This window comes from Eleutherodactylus coqui, chromosome 8 (assembly GCF_035609145.1).
Source record: "Eleutherodactylus coqui strain aEleCoq1 chromosome 8, aEleCoq1.hap1, whole genome shotgun sequence".
Classification (NCBI taxonomy): domain Eukaryota; kingdom Metazoa; phylum Chordata; class Amphibia; order Anura; family Eleutherodactylidae; genus Eleutherodactylus; species Eleutherodactylus coqui.
In genome coordinates this window covers 79,471,123-79,493,902 of record NC_089844.1, presented here as the reverse complement: position 1 = coordinate 79,493,902, position 22,780 = coordinate 79,471,123, and the positions used below count along the sequence as shown (strand labels likewise).

The following is a 22,780-nucleotide window of genomic DNA, read 5'->3' as shown; positions in this document are numbered from 1 at the left end:
AGTAAAATTTTATTTTTTAATTTCAACACATCCCTTGGGTTTGTCCTGCGCTGAACGGGGGGCCTATGCAAAAAAAAACCAAAACCGTTTCGGCACGGGACAACCCCTTTAAGCATGTTCACGACCTGATGGTTGGATTATAATAGATATGGCAATTTGAATGTCTAAGCATTAAAACCACCTTCTCTGTGCTTTGGCTTGCAAAGTTTGCTAGTGCAGTGACACTTTTATATATTATCTCTAGACTATATTACAGTGTGTCAGCTTTTTTGACAATATAATTACAATACAAGAAAGGGTTAAGTCGTCTTGACCCAATATTCCTCATTCCTCTTGAGCTGATGGTTCCAAACCCCCCCAAATCTTGATGTTCTTTTTCTAACCTTAGTGCAATAGTTAATGACTTACATAGATCTCTCTTGTTGTTCTAGGTTAATTATTAGAGCCGTATTGCAGTCATCTCATCAGAAGCCCCAATTCACTCTATAGTGCTTGGAGATGATATTCCCTACCAAGTTGATAATTATGGCTGTTAATGAGTAAGGTGGATAATCCCATAATATCTGTGAGTTTCTGCATCTAACTATAAACTGGATGGGAGTTCCTGAGTGTTCACTTGGAAAATCTCTAATATTTGCAATAAGGGATCCAGTAAGACTGAATAAAGGCAAACCTGGGCACATTCTTAAGCTGCAATGTCTTCAAGGCACCTACCATGTGCAACGTGTCCTTGCAGACACTCCAACTCATATTTACCAGGCAGTGCTAAGATATAAGGCACCTTATGTGTCACATGCTTAGCACGGCTTTGTATATATGGGCTACTACATATTGTACGTGGCCAACTGGTACAATGCATTACACCAACTGACTTATAAAGACAACTAATGAGCTGTAGTCCGATGTGAAGGACTCCTTGGCCAGTCCTAATTAGCAGTGTATGCATGATTATTAGGTATATGTCTATTCTGATCATATATTATTATCAACTTTACATTTCCAAACACTCATCAATAGTGAAAAGCAAACTTTGGTTCAGCCACTTCTGCCGAGCTTTTGCAAGACGTTTGGTTCAGTTTGAATTACTTTGAACCAAACCGGAAGTTCACCCAAACTCCTAAAACTACTGTATAACACTGTCTAAGAGCCATGAAAGCCTCATATAATACTCTCACAGGGCTTTTATGGCTCTTGGACAGTGTTATCGACCAGGATTCAGGACTAGTGTTGAACGATGCAAACCAGTAGAACCCTGTTTCGGGTAGAACAGCAGGTTCATGCTGAACTGAACTTTTAGCAAAGTTCTGCCCCAAATGGTTCAGTTCTACTGGTTCAGTTCACTCAACAATACTCATTAGTTGAGTAGAATTGCTATTTTTTTGGTTTGTGGCAGAAGACACATCTTAAAATGAGAAATACAGCATACAATAAAATCCCATTGATCCAGCATCCGTAAAACCTGTATTATCTTTGAACAGTATAGAAATGTTTAACAGTAGAGAACATTCAGGAAAATAACCAAAATTAAATTTTGACATAAAATCAGCAACTACAACTCTGTGTTTTAATCTGATGAACATTAAAATTGCTTCTTGTTGTTTCCAATTTTATGAAATTTCATGTGCAAACAAAAGGCTACATTATCACGCTTGGCGCTATATCGAATGCTGAATTAAAGGGATTCTACTGGGTTTCTGTGTGCATAATTATTAGGCAACTTTTTTACTATAGGTAAATGGGTCAAAGAATATTTCTAAGGCGGCATTTACACAGGCAAATGCAAAATCTGACCTACATCACGCTCAATTTAACCTGTGATTTCCAGGCTTCGGCGATGCGTATCGCTGTACATGCGTTTTTCACGCACGTGAAAAATACCACATGTTCCAGTAGATGAAAACACAATGCACTCACCAACTGTGCCAAAATAGCAAAAGGATCAGTTCTTACTCCTCCTTTGCCGCCATGATCCAGGGCTGTAGTTCTGCCAGGGTCCCTGTGTTTGTTGTGGCAGATGACGTCAGCAGAAGTCACCTGACCCCTGCAGTCAATCGTGACACTTAACCCTTTCTAATCTACTTTTGGATTCAGGGTTTCCTAGAGTGACGATGGGCCAGCTAGCTGGACCTGTTCATGTTTCTGATGGACTGATAATTCTAATATAGTCGCCTATTAATTATACACAGCAATATTTGAAAATATTGATGCATTTTCACATCTTCATTAAACATTAACTTTTGATAGAAAACACACTTTTGGAATCATTAATGTCTAAGACAATATCTGTTGAACAGTAAAATAATTCTGGATCACCTACAATCACCTAAAGATTCTGTACGCAGCATATTATACATATCGGTACCATTCATTAAACCTCATTTTCACATTACTAAAACAGTAAATGTTGGCATATTCCCGTAGCAGCACACTACTATCTACCTTAGGCTTCATGCACGGTCAGATTGTGGCTCCATACACACTCCAAGTTGTACAGTAGCCAAGTAGGCGTCTATGAAGCTATACTGTACCTCCGTATGTCTCCAATCTCATACAGGTTTTCTTCTGCTCCGACAGAAAGCAATTGTTAGCATGTTCCATCAGATGTATTGCAGAGGCTGAGAATCATTATGCCTATGGAAGAATACATCCGTAATATAATGTTTTATCAACGCACCATATGGCAGCACAATGGAGCTGAAGGAAGTATCCATACAAATGCAGCATAACTGAACATTTAACGCATTATGAAAACTTAATTACAATGTATTAGATAGCTGTAAGTCAAACTATCATGATGTGCAAGTCATGTTAAACGGATTCGGTCACCAGGTTCATGCTGCCGGAACCACAGGCAGCAAGAACCTGGATATGTATGTACACTGCACATGTTTAATTCTGAAATGTCATGGGGTTTCAAAATAGACATACTTTGATGTCTGACTCTGAAGGGCACTCCGAGTCATGAGGGGAAGAGCATGCCAGTCTCTTCGCGCCTGGATCACGTAGAGTGACGGCTTGTATATAGAAAGAGGAGCTGTCACTCCAGACGATCTGGGCAGGAAGAGGCCATCATAGCCCATCACCCATGACTCGGAGAGCCCTTCCAAGTCAAGACTTCAAAGTATATTTATTCTGAAATGCAACAACGTTTCAGAATATAACATACATGGGTGCACGGTACAAAACTGTTTGGGCTCATGTTGCCCATCCATGAACTTGGTGATAGAGTCCTTTTAACGATTGCTAAATCTGTACATACTTCCAGCACACATAGCTCTGCCACGTGCATGAAGCCTAAGTCTACATTTAGTAACAGACCACAATATCTGAATTTCCTATAGTCAGCTGAAGCAAGCATTGGTATACGGGTAATATTGGAATCTGGTTGGGACTTGCATTTCTTGGATAGTCCACACTTCAAGCTGCTGCAGGATTACAAGCTTAAAGGGCTTGTGCAGGACTTTGGGAATCTTTGCTATTGAGAACCTAGCAACAGGATAAGTCATCAATAGATGATAGGCGGGGGTCTACCGCTCAGGATCCCTGCTGATCAACTGATACCCAGTACTGCAGACAGTATGAACAGAACAGGAAAGAGATTGCACTATCCGTAGTGCCACAGCCTAGGTTGGTATTGCAGGTAAAGGTCCCATTAAATTCAACAGTATAGTTTGCCTACAGTACCAAACTGGGGCTCTACAATGTGGACAGAACTATCTGCTTCCAGCGCTGACCACATTGACAGTGGTGCCAAGAATCAGCTGATTGGCTGACCCCACTATTCATCTATTGATGACCTATCCTGAGAATAGGTCATTAATAGAAAAAATTTCCAACGCCTTGGAGTTGTACAGGATTAGAAAAACATGACTATTTTCTTCTAGGTGTCTTCGCACTCCCCATCTAGGTGCTCTCCTTAAGGAGATACTATACCCTTCCCGACCCATGTCTTAGGCCTCTCACTGGCCAAGCCAGAAACCTACTGTGCTCTGATGAGGGGCAAAACCCCCAAAACAGCAGTACGGATTCTGCCTTGGTCTTCAATTCCCAATCACTGTTATAAAGACCTATAGAACGGGTCGGACATTGATTTGCAGGAATGCTACCCTCCAATAGGTGGCGCTGCAGAGGTATTGTTCCATCTTTCTTATATCCATATTTTTTTTCTAGAAACAGCAACAGATCTGTCTATGGGTTGTATCTGATATTTCAGCTTAACTGACGTAACTGGGGCTGACTTGCAATACCATAAGCAACCTGAGGGTAGGTGTGGAGCTGTTTTTGTAAGAAATCAGCCATGTTTTTGTAACCTTGCAGAACCCCTTTATTGACACGTAAGATTGTATGCTAGTCTAGCTGCAATAAGCACACAACCACAAGCATTCACTGGATGTGCAATTCATAAATATATGAAAATAAACTTCACAGTCCTTTATACATCTAGGATTCAAGTTTGGCTAATAAATCTTTTTTTTTTTTAGTTTTTCAGAATATTAATTTTAAAATAATACAGAAAATAGGCAGTCTTATTAATCAACATTACAATAGAGGAGAATTTACAGTGAGAGGAGACATAGACGTCCTATAGAAAATTACATGTCAGGAGTAACCAATAAATAGAGCTGTTATCTTTAAGTGCTTTTTTTTTTTCCCTTTCTTGCTTTGTACAGGGAGACGGCAAATTTGATTGCTAAGTGACATTGGTTAATCTCTTTTTGGATAGCAGCAGTGATTACGGTCGTGATTTCATCTTGTGAACTTTGTGAATTTCTAGATTTGAAGCAAATCTTGCATGTTACTATTTTTATCCCTTTTATTTTTTTTATTCTCTCCTCTAGGATAGCCAAAAATGATCAGGACTATGTCAGGGGCCACGACGCAGTTAATCAACTGATGCTTAACTGAGCGAAACCAATCAACTTGACTTCATCAGGAATTTCTGTCCCATCACAACCGGATGCCTATGAAAAAAAGAAATCAAAGATAAATCAGGATAACAACTATCAAACCAGCTCCATTATTTTATCAGATTTCCTTAAGTAGTCACCTTCAGATATGTCCTTTCTTAAACGTATCTCTAACCTTGGTATAGCCTGAGCTGTATGGTATGAGATACGAAATGAACATGTAAAATACATAGACCTCTAACAGTTGCCTATGACAGCTGCCATCTGTTGCTCAGAGACTCCCATGTTTTTGAATGGCCTCTGACAGATGTCATTTATCGCACCTCATACCCTCATACCAATGTTAAAAAAAACATATATATTTAAAGTATATTTTTATACTGGGTGGCACAAGATTTTATTGAATAGACGTTAGAATACTTGAAAAGGAACCCCAAACATGTGGGTGGTTTTACAAATGCTTTCCGTTTGTTGAGCAGGAAAGGGGAATCCCGGCAGCCGAATGCTACCGTTTTTGGATGGAGCCAAACAGCACCAGACGGGCACCGTTGACTATAAAGAGGTCTGCCAGCTAATCACATAGCTGCTCGGCTTTTAGCATGCATGCAGAGCTTTTTCTTCGGGTATTCTCAGACGGATCTGTGATGGAACCTCCAGCCGGAGGTTCCGACGCAAATGTGAAATTGACCTCTGTTTGCTGGCCCCAGACAAAGTTTTTGGTGAAACTCATTGGATGCAGCCTTTTTGCACTTCTGTGCATTGTACACTTAAAGGGGCTGTCCCGCGGCAGCAAGTGGGTCTATACACTTCTGTATGGCCATATTAATGCACTTTGTAATGTACATTGTGCATTAATTATGAGCCATACAGAAGTTATAAAAAGTTTTTTACTTACCTGCTCCGTTGCTAGCGTCCTCGTTCCCATGGAGCCGACTAATTTTCGCCCTCCGATGGCCAAATTAGCCGCGCTTGCGCAGTCCGGGTCTTCTCCTGTTCTCTATGGGGCTCCGTGTAGCTCCGCCCCGTCACGTGCCGATTCCAGCCAATCAGGAGGCTGGAATCGGCAATGGACCGCACAGAAGAGCTGCGGTCCACGGAGGTAGAGGATCCCGGCGGCCATCTTCACCGGTAAGTATAGAAGTCACCGGAGCGCCGGGATTCAGGTAAGCGCTGTCCTGTTCTTTTTTTCAGTCCCTGCATCGGGGTTGTCTCGCGCCGAACGGGGGGGGGGGGGGGTTTGAAAAAAAAAAAACCCGTGTCGGCGCGGGACAACCCCTTTAAGGTGCCTTTAGACTGAGCGACTTTTTGGACGATAATCATTCCAACGAGCAAAAGTGAACGATAATTGTTTAGTCTAAACGCAAGCCAATGACTGAAAGATGAATGAGAACCATTCGCTTCCCACTCATCATAGAGTTTCTGCAGGACTAAAAATCCTTGTTGGCTCCTTGACTTGTCCTTCCATTTAAACACTTCTCATTCAGTGTTTGACATGACGAATGTGAAACTCTAAACGAGAAGTGAACTATTCTCATGTGAACGAGCCAACAATGAATCTGCCTGTTTAAACAGGCTGCACGAGCACAAACGCAATTTGCTGTCTATAAGGCCTCGTTCACAGGAGCGCGGTTGTAGGCGCAGTATAGGCATGGGAAAAATTGCGTCTAATAGAACCAATGATTTCCTATAGGACTGTTCCGATGAAGAAATTTTAGACGCGTAAAATACTCGCACCAATCAAAGATAGGACATTAGACTGCAAAGGCCCATGCTGTGAGAAAAGATAGGACCTGACCCATCTTTGGTGCCTGGAGCGCAGGAGTCTCCATAGATACCTATGGGAGCTGGATAACACAGTTTCATAAGAAAGTGGCAAGAAAAATGAAAATGTTACCTTAGGCGCTCTGAGAAACCATTGAAGCCGAGATGCAAGATGCAGGTATGAGCCTGCTAAATTCAGCAGGCTCATACCTGCATCTTGCATCTTTGGGGATACAACTAACCTGGGCCAGCTCCTTCCCACACTCCTGGGAAGTTTAGGAAACCATTCATTTTTTAACCCTATTTTTCGTTTATCCTCTGGACTTTCGTGGAAATTATTCTACGTGCATACTGGGACGTGGAGGTGTTGGCTGGAGAGTTTCCCTGGGGGGACTTTTCCACCTACACCGGGTAAGTCGTCTTCTTTACCACTATAAATTATATTTGATTGACATTAGAGGAGGAGCGCTGTCCTTATATTTCCTTTTTCACAGTTTCATAAGAAAGTACATTATTCATGAGCCCAAATACCTAATCCTGTGTAGGCTAGAGAAAGTTCATATTATGCTTTAAATTTGTAGTTTCAGGGCATTGATTAAACACAGTCATATACACATTACACAGTTATGAAGGCAACATCTGCCTTTAAGTGTAGCGTTATTCACTACACTTAAAGAGGACCTGTCTCAACCTCCAACAACTCCAACTCTATCTATTTATAATTGCCGCTTCACTGATTCAGCATTTTTTTTTTTTTTGTCTATCCCCTCCCTCCCTCTCCTGAGCAATAGCTGCCATTAGTTTCAGCTCGCAATATGCCAATAAAGCCCTGTACTACCAAGGGCGCGGTAACCCTTGGCAGCACATGTTCTCATTTGCATATTGGGTGCTAAAAATAATGACTCTGATTACACAGCAACAGGAGTATAGAGAAAAAATAAAAAACTGGCAAAATAAGTGGGGCGGCAGCTATGAATAGACAGAGAGCTGCAATTGTTGGAGGATGGGACGGCTCCTCTATAATAACAGAAGTTTAGCATTGGCTTGTTGGTGACTATAATGAAGTAGCAAGATTTTCAAAGACCCCTAATTTATCCCAACCATGCCACTTAGTGTTGAGTGAACCGAATCAGTAAAACCCTGTTTCGGGTCAAACTTTGCTAAACGTTTGGCTTGACATGAATCCAAACTGAGCTTTTAGCAAAGTTCTACCCCAAGCAGGGTTATACTAGTTTCACTCAACACTAGTCCTGAACACTGATGTATTACACTGTCTAAGAGCCATACAAGTCTTGTATAATAATCTCATAATATTATACAGAGCTTTTATGGCTCTTAGACAGTATGTTCTATACCAGGGTTGGTGAATTTCCATTTCAGTTGGAACTAATTTGGACCGAACCGAACTGTTTGCAAAAGTTCACCAAACTTTTTGAAAATGTGCTCATCTCTAATGCCAAAACACGACTATGCCATATACAAAAAAGTTGCCAAGCTCTTTCACTCAACTCTAAACAAGGGAAGTGAGAATTTTCTTAAATTTCCTCAGCTCCTGTTTTCCATATTTTGATTTGCACTTTACATACTGTAGCTAAGCCACCAAATAGTTCTAGAATACTACTTCTCACTAGTTGACACTATTCATTTAACTGGATTAATAGGTCATTGTGTGTACTGTACTTGGAAATGCCAATGTAAAAGGTTATCCAATATTACACCCTGATAACCCCATCTTCAGTTATTACCTCATGTGTTGATTGCATTATAAGCAGTAGAAGTTAATCAAATACATAAGCATTATGGAGAATTTATTATTGAAATCATTGACCTTCTGCAAGACTCTGATGCCTCAGGCGCAGGCAATTTATTATGCTGTTCCAAGGTTTAATTGCACTTGTGCTATACATTACCAGTAATCAGTAGAATGTATACAGTATGTTCAATCCATATCCTTGAGCTGTAAGTTCAAGTGTTGTGTTGAATGAGAAGGAATGCATAAGAAGTTTAGTGTTTATGTTACATAACAGGAAGCATTGTCAGATAAATGGTCCAAAGTTTCATCACTGTTTCTGAGAAATTGTATCCTTTTTATTGTATATTATAGGTATGTAAATGTAAGTGATATAGTGAGGCCAAAATAACAACTGAATGCACAGGAGATTTATAAGGGCCAATTTACAGATAGTCCAATAATAGTTGAATAGGAGGCACATGCCTGCTGGGAAAGTCATGAAGGGGCAAGCAGATGCTAAGTAGTACAGTTGGTGGCTTCTTCATTTTAAGTGTTTCTTCTCTGAAATATAGCAGAGCTACCGGGAATTACATGACACACTTCCTTGCAACCTTGGGTCTTTACAAAGGAATCAGAAGGCAAGGGGTACTTCTTCATGCCCTCTGTTTGGCCATTATGGGCCAATTAGTGAGTAGTATTGGACTGATTTATCTAGCATTGATGAGGCATCATACAGATGAGTTACTGTAATATAAAGGAAGCAAATTCCGGTGAGAGGTTACTTTTTAAGAGGTTGGCTCATAAATACCACCAGTTTTCTAGAAACGGCTCTATCAGTGATCTGGTGATTTGCATAGGATAAATATCTGGAATTTCTAGTGATCTGATGTTCTCACTGGAGCAAGTTTCATTTATGGACAAGCTAGATCCACCAAAGCAGGAACCTATCTCACTTAGCGACTCCATGCCATCGCTTATGGCTTGGAACCACTCTCTGTGAATTCCATTCAGTATGTCCAATAGGACATATGGACAAAACTATTTTTAAGACACAACCCTTTTAAGTATGCACCACCCTAGTAATAGACAGTTTGAATACAATTTATACATTTAGTACATTTTCAGAATAACCAAGTTGGGGTTCCAACATTAGTATACTGAGATTTGATAAAAGACTTACCAACTTGAATGTCAATGATTTATATGATGCTTGATCTTCTATCATCTTCTGCAAATTAGCAGCAACTGCAAAAAACAAACATACCAGTAACAACAATGTGTGTAAAAGTCATCATTAGTATGCATAATGTTAAAGGGATTGCCCCATTATAATTTTTTATTAAAGAGCTGGTCATGGCCTAAAGTAACAAAAGCAGCAATACTCACCTATCTTCTTCCTCCGGTAAGCAGCTTAATGGCTACTGCAGCTCTCTTAATTTATGTTTACAGCAGAAGTCAGGTGACCATTGCAGCCAATCAGAGGCTGCAATATTACTCTTGGCATCATGGTACCCAGGATGTGAGCGCTGATGCTTGGAGAATGGATGGTGATACTGTGGCCTCTGTACGGCTCCAATGGTCATATTGTTCAAATGTAAACATAGACCAGGAAAACTGCGGGAGCCATTGTGCTGCTTACTGGGGATAGAAGAGAGGTGAATATTGATACTTTTGTTAATTTAGATTATGGCGAATGGTTTACATTTTTTTAGTAGAACAACCCCTTTAAAGACATATAAATCAACCTGGAGACTTCAGCTCTCTTAATTTGCTGTACCTAGGAAAGGAGGTGGGAACAATTTGTTATGCGGAATAGTGAAATACTTGTCACAACGATTCCCATTGGACGGTCCAGAGCTTCCCCTACAACTTTGGATTTTGGTGCATTTCGGAGATGAGAGTTAAGCATTCAAAAAGGTGATAAATCTGGAGCTACCAAACAGTAAGTAGTTAGAACTTTAGATCATCTGTAATGGTGAACCTAATTCTGTCCTTAAGGAACCGTTCTGATCATGTATGGAGATATTCCTTAAAGAGGTTTTCTGGGACATTAAAAAAAAATTCTAAGGCCTTAAAATTATGGTAAGTTAAGAAAAAATGAATACTCAGTTATTCTAGCAGCTCCTTACCCAGTGCTGCAGTCCGATGCCCAACACACATAACCTGGAAAATGTGACGGGTGGTCACATGACGTTCATTTTGCGTAAGACCCCTCACCATTTGTTCCATGGCCGCTGAAACTTGTGACTAGCTGAGCAGTTACATACACAATGAATGGCACGTGAGCAGCCACTACTTCTTTCAGGTTCCATCCATCGGGCAGAGGGGCTGTAGTGCTGCACAAGCAGCTGCCTGAATAGCTAAGTATTTATTTTTTCTTCATTTCACACAACTTAAACACCTTAGAAATTTTCTTAATGTCCCAGAAAACCCCTTTAAAGGGTTATCCAGCCACACAAAAAAACTGAAAGCAGCTAACCATGCTTTAAAAACATAAAAAAAGTTGTACCTCACCCAACCTCTCGCTGCTTCCATTCCATTTGTGCCCAGTTTCCTGCTGTTTACTTTCTTCTGCTGAAGTAATAATATCTTGACCGTGGAACATTTGGCTACTGCAGCTAATCACTGACCAAAATGAGCCGCCAATTGGCGGCAGCAGCCACATGTACTATTGTTGGTGACCTCATCACTACACCAAGAAATAAAGAGCAGAGGGACACCAGGTTCACTTTAATGGGAACTATGCCTACAATGCCATGCTGGACTAATGCAGTGTTTCTGGCTCCGTACACTGACACAGCAACAAGGCAAACAGCTGATCATTTACTGATGACCTATCCAAAGATAGGTCACCAATCATTTTGAGCTAAATAACCCCTTTTAATTTGTTTTAGTAAATCCATGATTAGTGTTGAGCTAATAGAACTACTAGAATTTCGGATCAAACTTTGTTAAAAGTTCGGTTTGGCATGAACCTAAATTAAGCTTTTAGCAAAGTTCTACTGATTTGATTCGCGCAACACTAGTGTGTAACACTGTCTAGGAGCCATAAAAGCCCAGTATACAACAGTTTTAGGGGTTTCTGTGAACTTCTGGTGAGGTTTAAACTAATTCAGACCAAACCAAACTTTTGACAAAAAGCATAGTGAGCAAGCCAAACTTTTCAAAAGTACACTAATCACTATCTATAATTCACAAGTTTTCTTTATGGCAAGTTCTCAAGAACTAGCGTTTCTTGAGCGCAGGTTTTAGAAATATAATTCCTGTCTATCCTTCCATTGAGAGGAAAATATTCAACATCGATGAGTCTAAATTTGGTTCTTTGCTAGTAACAGAAAATAGTATATCCAGGACAGAAGCAATGAGAGACTCTATGAACCATGTCTACAACCATCAGTCTTGCCTCATGGAAGATCATTGCAAGCTCGGGAACATATAACATCTGGAGTTGGTGATTTATTTTGATTGAAGGTATGAAGAATACAAAAAGAACATACAACTTCATGCAATACCCTCTAGGAAGGAAAAAATCTACACCAAGATAACAAACCTAAGCAACTGCTGAGACCAAGACGTAATGTTGAAATGAGTTACTGGAGTTCTTATAACAATAGAAGAATTTCCTTGTTATTGTGTAAGCCGCCGACCGGGGTGGGCTTTCCAGAATACAGCGAAGTCCTGAACAAAAGACGCGACTCAAAACCAATCCGTAGCAATGAGATTTTACTTAATTTGGCAGAACCCTTAACCAACCCGAACTCCCCCAGAAAGTTACATACACTCAGCGGGGAAGCTGAGACTCTTGTGCCATGCAGCGCTGTGCTCTATAATGTGCGCCTTCAATATCCTCCAAGCTTTTGCCTAGCCGCAGGCCGTCTCTAACCAGCCGCTATTACCTTCTATCACCCTGGAAGTAGGAACAATCAGTGAGGATGCTAGGGAAGCACCGGCGGCACAGCACAAGAGCTTACAATCTTATCAACACACCCGTATTCTCCCCTTACACAACACCACTCAACAGATATAACAATATATATAGCTCACAAGTCAAGGCAAAGTACAGTTGCATAACGTGTGACTTGTAGATATCCTTAGACAGCTCTACGAGTATAGAGTTCTCTGTGTGTTAGGACTATGTCGGACAGCTCAGTCCCCAGCAGTGCGGCCGGCGGCCATCAGTATGCCTAACTAACTAACTAGCTAACTGCCGGCCTTGTTATTAGTCTCAGTCAGATTGGCGGTGCGTGCACGTTTACACCAGAGGCCTTAGTTCTCTGGCTGACCCGGGTCTGGTGGGTACCTTTAGACTTTGTCCGGAACGCAGGAATAGGATTTCATCCAAGAACCATATGAACTCACTGACGCCGCTACTTCTGAGCCCGGTCTGCAATGACCATCTTCTCCGTTAAGATGGTAGTCTGACAAACTCTGGAACAGTCTCTAATGCAGCTCCCCTCACGGAAGCTCCGGTCCTCGTTGGGGTCCTTTTTCCGGTGGATCGCAGTGTCTCTCTCGCTAGCTGCAGTCCTCACCAGCTCGTCTCAGCTCGCTCGCACGCACCTAACCGCTTTTCTCTCCTACTCTCTATGGTCATGATGCACTTCTTTTTTCTCTGTCTCAGTCCAGAGCACAGTGACCTCTTGTGGTCAACAACAAAATGACAGTTACAACAGAAACCAGGACATTTACAGCAGGAGGACTGTTTCACCATCTTACATGCCACCCCACTAGATGTTGCCGTCCCCGGCAACCTCCCCCACTCAAACTCATCCTGCGCGTAGCGCTGTGGGGGTACACCAGCGGTGGACCTGGCCGTCCTGCGCAGAGTCATAGGACCAGGGACAGTTGGCACACTCGGTGGATGTGGTTCTGCTGGCTGGGCATCTCTCTCCCTGAGTGGCGAGCTTGTCACGACCGGGGACTCCGACATGGCCGGGACAGGAACTACCCACCATTCATCATCTACCAGGGGTTCCCCAATACTAGGGGTAGGGATAAGCATCTCCTTATCAGCCGCAGGTTGCTGAAAGTGACAGTGTCTCAACATGTTACGGTGGAGGTTCCTTGAGGGTCCCCCAGTCCCCTCGGGCTCAACCTCATACACGGGGATATCAGGATCTACCTTCTGCTTCACTATGTATGGAACCGCCTCCCACCGCCCATCCAATTTTCCGGTTGGCCTCTTGGCTCTGACCATCACACGATCACCTGGAGCATACTCGTCCATCTGCACTGGCCCCGGGTTGGGGTGCACCACTTGTCTCAGGCGCTCACCCACAACCTTATGTATTGCTCTCAGTCGGCGGCGATGGTCTTGCACCCAGGCGGTGGTGCTCCTCGGCGGAGGCTGCCTCGGATCCGGCATGTGAAGATCCTCGATCTCCTGGCCTGCTCTCCCAAACATAAGCATGTGTGGAGAGTAACCAGTGGTATTGTGAACCCTATTGTTGTAGGCCCACATCAGCTCAGGTAAGTACTCTGGCCACTGGGCTTTTTGACTTTCCTCTAGAGTCCGCAGCATCTGTATCAAGGTGCGGTTGAACCGCTCACACGCCCCATTCCCTTGTGGATGGTACGGAGTCGTGCGGGAACGTTCGATACCATAGAGCTGATACAGCTCCCTCATCAAAGCACCCTGGAAACATGCCCCCTGATCTGAATGAATTCTCCGCGGACACCCAAACACTTGTATAAAGTGTTTACAGACTGCCTCAGCAGCCGATTCAGCCGTCTGATCTCTGGTGGGCACGGCCACTGCATATTTTGTGAAGTGGTCCGTCATGACCAAACAGTAGGGGTGTCCTGAGGTAGAGTACCCGATCTGTACATAATCAATCAATAAGATTTCCAGGGGGGCGGAAGTGCGGATAGTTTGCACAGGGGCCCGTTGCTCGGGGCTTTTACTCAGCCCGCAGGACCGACATTTCAGACATGCCTCGGTCACCATTTCTCCCAAATTCGGGCAATATACAAAGCGCTGGAGCCATTGGTACGTCTTCGCGCTCCCGAAATGAGCCCCCCTCTCATGGGCTTCTTGAGCGGCAGCTGGTCCCAGTGACATAGGGATGACAACCTGTTGCCGGTGCTGCAGCTCTGACTGTACGTATATGGTCCGGCACAGGAGCCCCTGGTTAATACTCAGCTTATCCCATTGTCTCAGCAACTTCTGACCTTCCTGCGTCAGACTGGCCCGCTCGTCCGGGCGAGGCCAAACCTTAGTTCGGACCCACTCTCTCACTTTCCATAGGTCCGAGCAGCTACTTTGGACTCGTTCCCAATCTCCCAACGTCTTCCCCAACACCATCGGCATCCCTGAAGCCACCCCACTTGAATGTGTCAGATTCTGGAATGGTGGTACTCTGCCGAGGTGTGGAATTTCAGTGTCTTCTAAATCCTCTTCTCCCCTCTTGGTCGGCGACCCCACTGGAACTCGGGAGAGGGCATCGGCGTTGCCGTTCTCCCTCCCTGACCGGAACTGGATGCGGTATCGATACTTGGAAAGGCGGGCCATCCATCGCTGCTCAAGGGCGCCTAGCTTAGCGTTTTCCAAGTGCGCTAGCGGGTTATTGTCCGTCATCACAGTCACTTCTGCACCCATCAGATACTCTGCAAACTTCTCAGTCATGGCCCAGACCAGCGCCAAAAGCTCCAACCTAAAGGAGCTATAGTTGTCAGGGTTGCGCTCCGACTCCCTTAACGACCTACTGCCATAGGCAATGACCCTCTCACGCCCGTCTTGAACTTGAGATAACACAGCTCCAAGACCATGTAAACTTCCATCCGTGTACAGCAAGAACGGGCTATCAAACTGTGCATAGGCCAGGATTGGGGCGCTGGTCAGAGTTCTTTTCAATGCCTCGAAGGCTTCTTGCTGTCGTGGCCCCCACTCAATGGGGCGATTCCTGGGCCCTCCAGTTGTGCCTCTCAGCAGCTCGTTTAGTGGACAGGCCAGATGAGAGAACTTGGGTATAAATCTCCTGTAATAACCGGCCAGGCCTAGGAACGCTTGTACTTCCCGTAGGGTTCTTGGCTGGGGCCACTTTTGCACGGCCTCCACCTTGCTAGGGGCCGGTTGTACCCCTTCTGGAGTGACCACATGTCCCAGGAACTCTATGCGCTGTTGAAGCAGTTGACACTTTTTGGGCTTGATTTTCAGACCATGATCTTGTAGTCGTCCCAGGACCTGCCGCAGTTTTTTAAGATGATCTTCGAATGAAGTCCCAAACACCACAATGTCATCCAGATATATCAATACTGATTCAAAGTTTAGGTCACCCAGACAGTGCTCCATCAACCGCTGAAACGTCCCTGGAGCGTTGGTCAGTCCGAACGGCATCCTATTGAACTCATATAGTCCCATGGGCAAGATAAAGGCTGTCTTTGCCTTGTCTTTTTCAGCTACTGGCACTTGCCAATATCCACTAGCCAGGTCGAGCGTGGAAAAGTACTTGGCTCGACCCAAGGAGGATAGTGACTCTTCGATCCGTGGAAGAGGATAAGCATCCCGGATGGTTTGGGCATTCAATTTCCGATAATCTACACAGAACCGAAGACTTCCGTCTTTCTTTCGCACCAGGACCACAGGAGCAGCCCACGGGCTTTTACTTTCCTGTATCACCTGGTTTTCCAGCATGCAGGCCACCATATTTTTCACCTCTTGATACATCTTGGGTGGGATTTGCCTGTACCGTTCTCGAACTGGCGCAGCGTCGCGGGTAGGGATTTCATGCTCGATAGCGGTGGCACACCCGAAGTCTTCATCATGCCTTGAGAACGCTTCCTGGTATTCCCATAGCGTGTCTTCCAGAAGCTTTTGTTGCCCCGGGGTCAGAGAGCGGGGGTCCACTCCCATCAGAGACATGATCACTCGACCGTTCCACTCAGCTGTTGGGGCCTGTTCTTGCTGGACCTTCACAGCAAAGGTCCAAGCTGACCTCCCATCTGGCTGTAGCGTGAAGCTCCTCCGGTGAATGACACCGCCCTCGGGCACATGAACTTCAGCCAGCAGGGTATTCCCAGGAACGATCGACTCACTGTCCCAGACATTGAGGCAGCGTATAGGCACGCACCCATCTTTCACGGTGACGAGTGCTCGGGCTACCAGCGGGCGGTTCTGCAGTTCTCCCCGTGGAGCAGGTTCGATCAGGACCTCCAGTCCATTCAGTGGCCGCCCAGCTCCCACTGGAAGCATCAAAATTTTCTCCTGGCGTGGTGGAATCTTCACTGGAGCTCTCAGCGGTACTCTCACATGCCCAATAGGACACCCTGACATGAGGCTCTTCTGTAAACTGCAGCTCCTCACCATCTGCTGTAGGACCTTTTGAGTTGGCCGGTGCGTGGTGGTCCGCTGCCAGTATTTAGGCCCTTCCTTGGCATAGAGGTGATGATCGAGGTCTCTCAGCACGTTCATGCCCAGCGTTACATCGAGTCCCTTTCGGGACGGATGATCTACCAGCACGATCCCCTTTTTGCCAATGTCCTGCCCAAACAGCCGGATTCGCATCCAGACGATCCCTTGTACATCCATTGCACCATTATTGGCAGCTGTCAACCGGATAACACTTCCATCTTCCGGTTCCATCATATGCCCGAAGTGTCTCTCGAAAAACTCCAACGGCATCAGGGTGCATTCCGATCCGGTATCCACTAGGCAGTGTACCTTTTGGCCCTCCAGCTCAGCTTCCATAATGGGACTGCTGGCATAGAGATCGCGTTCATTGCGTAGTGGGCTTAGCTCTGAGGGAACTGCCGCAGGATGCCCTGTTACTGCGGCAGTCGGAAGTTTAAAGCCAGCTCAGGTTCCGTCTGTTGGTGGCACTCTCGAGCGATATGGCCATACTGTCGGCAGCTCCAGCAAAGAGGTCCCCTTGATCCCCGCACCCCGGATGGGTCTGGATTAATGGATCCTCGCCCCCGGAACACTCTCTGTGGAGGTGGGCAGGACGATGAGGTCAATCCCGGGGCCCTGGATGAGTCCGCCTTCATCTGGGACACTTCCAGGCGGAGTTCTCTCATTTCTGCTCGTAGGGCCTGGACCACATCCTTCAAGGACTCGGAGTCTTCAAGACCTCCCCGGGCCCCTGTCACTTGGGTGCTACTCACTGCCTTCACACTCACAGCCATGGGCTCTTCTTCTCTCTCTACAGCAGCCCGGTAAACATTATAAAATGTCAGGTCAGCATCTGCCCGGGTCATCTCTTGCAGTTTATCCTGTAAAAATCTATTGGATAGTCCTAGAATAAATTGGTCTCGTAGTAGCCGGTCCACTTCCTTGAAAGCTCCCATGGCCCCTGAATCCCGTCGTTGCACTTCATTCAACACTTCCTGTAGGGCGTTAGAGTATTGTATTAACGTTTCACCCTCTCGCTGGGACCGGTTGAAGAAGCTGCTGCGCAACTGCGCTACCCTGGTTTGCCCTCCCTGTGCCCCCTCCAGCAGGGAGAATATTTTCTCCAAAGTGTCTCTTTCTGACTCGGGTCGTACCATCACGGTCCGTCTAGCGTCGCCTTCCAGGGCCCCCAATGCTATCTCTGCACGCAGCGCAGGTATCAAATTACTCAATTTAACTATACTTTGTACCCTTTCGGTCCAGTCCTGCAACCCCATATTTTTACCGTTAAACTTTGGCAAGTGCTGCATTAGTGCTCCAGCCGATAAGTACCCTACTTGGGCTGGCGTGACAGGTACTGGGGCTAGGAATTCTTGTTGCGCAGGGGCACCCTGGGCCGCTGGCGCTAGGGGAATGTTTCCCGCCACGTCTCCGTCCATGACGATCACTGTATCCTGCCGAACTACGCCAAGTGTAAGCCGCCGACCGGGGTGGGCTTTCCAGAATACAGCGAAGTCCTGAACAAAAGACGCGACTCAAAACCAATCCGTAGCAATGAGATTTTACTTAATTTGGCAGAACCCTTAACCAACCCGAACTCCCCCAGAAAGTTACATACACTCAGCGGGGAAGCTGAGACTCTTGTGCCATGCAGCGCTGTGCTCTATAATGTGCGCCTTCAATATCCTCCAAGCTTTTGCCTAGCCGCAGGCCGTCTCTAACCAGCCGCTATTACCTTCTATCACCCTGGAAGTAGGAACAATCAGTGAGGATGCTAGGGAAGCACCGGCGGCACAGCACAAGAGCTTACAATCTTATCAACACACCCGTATTCTCCCCTTACACAACACCACTCAACAGATATAACAATATATATAGCTCACAAGTCAAGGCAAAGTACAGTTGCATAACGTGTGACTTGTAGATATCCTTAGACAGCTCTACGAGTATAGAGTTCTCTGTGTGTTAGGACTATGTCGGACAGCTCAGTCCCCAGCAGTGCGGCCGGCGGCCATCAGTATGCCTAACTAACTAACTAGCTAACTGCCGGCCTTGTTATTAGTCTCAGTCAGATTGGCGGTGCGTGCACGTTTACACCAGAGGCCTTAGTTCTCTGGCTGACCCGGGTCTGGTGGGTACCTTTAGACTTTGTCCGGAACGCAGGAATAGGATTTCATCCAAGAACCATATGAACTCACTGACGCCGCTACTTCTGAGCCCGGTCTGCAATGACCATCTTCTCCGTTAAGATGGTAGTCTGACAAACTCTGGAACAGTCTCTAATGCAGCTCCCCTCACGGAAGCTCCGGTCCTCGTTGGGGTCCTTTTTCCGGTGGATCGCAGTGTCTCTCTCGCTAGCTGCAGTCCTCACCAGCTCGTCTCAGCTCGCTCGCACGCACCTAACCGCTTTTCTCTCCTACTCTCTATGGTCATGATGCACTTCTTTTTTCTCTGTCTCAGTCCAGAGCACAGTGACCTCTTGTGGTCAACAACAAAATGACAGTTACAACAGAAACCAGGACATTTACAGCAGGAGGACTGTTTCACCATCTTACAATTGCATAAAAAACTCAACACAAGTCTTCCAAAAAGGATATAAGCAATAATGAAGGCAAATGGTGGAGACATGAAATCTGAAAAAAAAAAATCAATAAAAATATAGCTATGTATATATAAATATAGTCATTGAGGCTGCTGCACAAGAGTGCCGTGTTATTTCTAACAAGTTACGCCATCATGGTTATCACAGTGGGATCATAAATAGGGCCAAAAATATAGCAGCATCAAATCAAGATATGACTATTTGGCACTCTGACCTGCTGGTATTCTTGACCTGGTACTTTGTGCCATTCCCTCAGTCTGCTAGTTTGTCTGCCTTGTTTGGTATCCTGCTTCTGTCAGCTTGTCCGCTAGACCTCGCTGTTATCAGCCAGGGGTTCCCAGTCGGCCTCTGTCCTGTTTGCACTGTTCGTGTTGGTTTTGTCATCTGCCTTTCCTGTCAGTGCTAGTGGGTAGTATTCTCTTGCACAGGTATGGCGGTCCCTGTCTGTCTCCCCCTAGGAAGCGTAGGGTCAGAGTTGTAGGCCTGGACGTGTCCACCATCAGGGCTATCTCCAGGAAGGGACAGTGGCGTGGGTGAAGATTAGGGAGCCCCATGCCGTGCGTATCTAGGCACCCCACTAGTACCATAACACTACCTATTCTTATGCAGGATGATCCCCTCACCCAGATTCTCCAGCCAGGTATAAAATTTGTGACCAATAAAACACTTACAATAGACAACATGAGGGCTACTAGCTAAACAACAATACTACTTGCCATTGGCGGAATAAAAGAATGCAGGCTATCTATAAGCAGAGAGATGGTGAGGGAACACTTAGCTAACTTACATGAATTCAAGTCTCAAGGTCCAGATAAATTACATTCTAGGATACTAAAGAAGGCAACGGAGGTAATTGCTGAACTACTCGCCATGATCATTGAAAATTCCTGGAGAACAGGAGAAGTCCCAGAAGATTGGAAAGGGCAAATATTGTCCCTATCTTCAGGAAAGGGAAGAAGGTGGATCCAGGAAACTACAGGCTTGTGAGCCTGACTTCTATACCTGGAAAGATCTTTGAACAAATTATTACACAGCATGTATGCAAGTACTTGGATGAGAATGGAGTAATTAACCAGAGCCAGCATTAGTTTGTAACAAACAACTCATGCCAGATGAATCTAATTTCCTTCTATGACAGAATCACCGACTGGGTTGATCAGGGAAATGCGGTGGATATAGTAGATCTTGACTTTAGAAAAGCATTTGACAAAGTATCTCATACTATACTTATTGGAAAACATGACCAAATATGGGATTGACAAGTTGGAGATTGGTTAAAAAGTTGCTTTCAAGCAAGCCAAAAATGACATGATGACTCCATTCAGAAATAAATATTAACACATTTATAAAGGTTTTTTTTTGCATGTACTAAAGAAATAAAATAGTTTTTTGCTGCAATCTTCTGACAGCCATACCTTTTTTATTTTCCCATAGACATAGTTGTGCGAGGCCTCATTTTTTGCGGGACGTCCTGTAGTTTACATTGGTACCATTTTGGAGTAGATATAACTTTTTGATTGCTTTTTATACATTTTTTTTCTTGGAGCTTGGGTGACCAAAAAAGTGTAATTCTGATGCTGTGTTTTTTTCTGACATTCACCGTGGTGGGCTAAATAATACGTTACTTTGATAAATCAGACTTTGATGGACGCAGCAGAACCAAATATGTTTTAGTGGTATTATAGTTAGATTCTTTTTATTATAAAAAAGGGAAAGGGGGGGATTTTTATTACTTTTTATTTAATTGTTAATAAAACTGTTTTTAAACTGATTTTTTTTTTTTAGTCTTCATAGGGGGCAAGAACCTACGATAGTTTGATCGCTCCTGCAGTATGATAGAAACAAATCTTATTATTTATATAGCGCCGACTTATTCCACAGCGCTTGCAGGTAATTTTGTCTTATTTATTACCCCTCACAAACCTGGGTACTCATTTTACTGACCTCAAAAGGATGGAAGGCTGGGTATATCTTCGACCGGCTACCTGAAGTACGCGGGGATTGAACTTGCAACCTTCAACCGCAATCTGGCAGGCAATCTATCAAGCCATGCCAAAGGCCAAAGGCATGGCTTGATGGGAAGTCTACAATTACAGCCCTGGGGGCTTTCAGAAGGCCCCTAACTACCATGATAACTGGACGGCACTCCATGATTACATCGCAAGGGGTCTGTTCGGGATCCCCGAACTCTGAATGGGGCATTTAATTGCCTCTGTAATTTAAAGGATTAACTGCTGTGATTAGTGGGAGTGCTAATTGCAGCCATTGCGGGCAGGTGTCAACTGGAAAAAATAGGTAGCACCTGCATTGTATGGAGCGGGATCAGCTACCAATCCCTCCCCATACAAACCCCAAACCTCTATGTTGCAACTGGAGGGGATTAGGGGGTTACAAATCAGATTTCCAAATGGTCTTAAACTTAGATCTGATCTTATGTTTATATACTAATGTTTTTGTATTTTTTCTTATTGTTTTTCATGCATTTCTATGGATATATTCTAAGAAAGATTCATTTTTTATGAGAAGTGCTGGAGCCATATGCATCGTTTTTTTTCCCACAGTAATAAACTTTGTCGGAATCTTTCTAATTTGCGATCACTTATTCTGGGAAGAACTTTGTAGATATTAACTATATTTCATTAAATTCTACCACTTCCTTCTGAGTGCAACACTTCAAATTTTCATCAGTTACTAAAACCTTGAACTTTTAGTATAAGAAAATTAACACTGTGTAGCTGGTGCACCCGGCAAACTCTTCTGTACGTGAGATCCTTGCAATCTATATAATGTACAACACACCTGCAAGTTCTCAGAATAGTATATTAAATGGATGTTGCATTGCCACTTTTATCAATGTCATGATCAATGCTTTCCTGCTTACGCTTACATAACAATACTCAGCATTCCGAGTCTGCTCAGCCGCTCCAGCACAGAAAGTGTATTGAACAACATCCCCTGTAGAGATGATGTTCTTGTATGCTGATTGCCCTAATTTTGGCAATATGAGTAATTTCTTTTTAGAGCAAGCTGTTCCATTTGACTGTTAGTGCTATAATTCTGTGGCTATTACTTCCTACCTCTAGCTCCAAACCAATATTACTAAATAAACAGATTTTGTGTTTATACAGAAGCCAATCTGCTCCGCAATATTTGGCAAGCCTTATACAGCGCTACGTGTGTTTAAAGAAAATGTAAGTCCTGCATAAAGCTTAATAAACTAGTTGTTCTTTAATCCACTAATTACATATTTCCAAAAAAAAAAAAATCAGTTTACGGCTGAGATAATGACTCACACATATGTTATTGTGCTGCAATTATAGAATTAAGGGGTATTAGGGTCGATGGAAGATTTGTGGGTAATTTCTTTAGGATAATAATAAGGATTTATAAATACACATATTCACATCTGTCAAGCTTAAACGGAATGGACACTTTTAGACTCCATTTTT

At 44.2% G+C, this 22,780-nt stretch overlaps 1 protein-coding gene across 1 annotated transcript in view; it reads right to left on the bottom strand.

Annotated features, from left to right (window-relative positions):
• Positions 1-3,148: 3,148 nt before the first annotated feature.
• The window catches only part of STK39 (serine/threonine kinase 39), a 410,115-nt gene continuing 390,483 nt past the window's right edge, over positions 3,149-22,780 (bottom strand). The window contains exons 17-18 of the mRNA XM_066575910.1: positions 9,581-9,645; positions 3,149-4,961 (exon numbers count right to left, since the gene is read on the bottom strand). Of these exons, the coding sequence (XP_066432007.1) occupies positions 4,887-4,961; positions 9,581-9,645 (140 nt within the window). The 3' untranslated portion in view covers positions 3,149-4,886. The remainder of the gene's footprint in view (positions 4,962-9,580; positions 9,646-22,780) is intronic.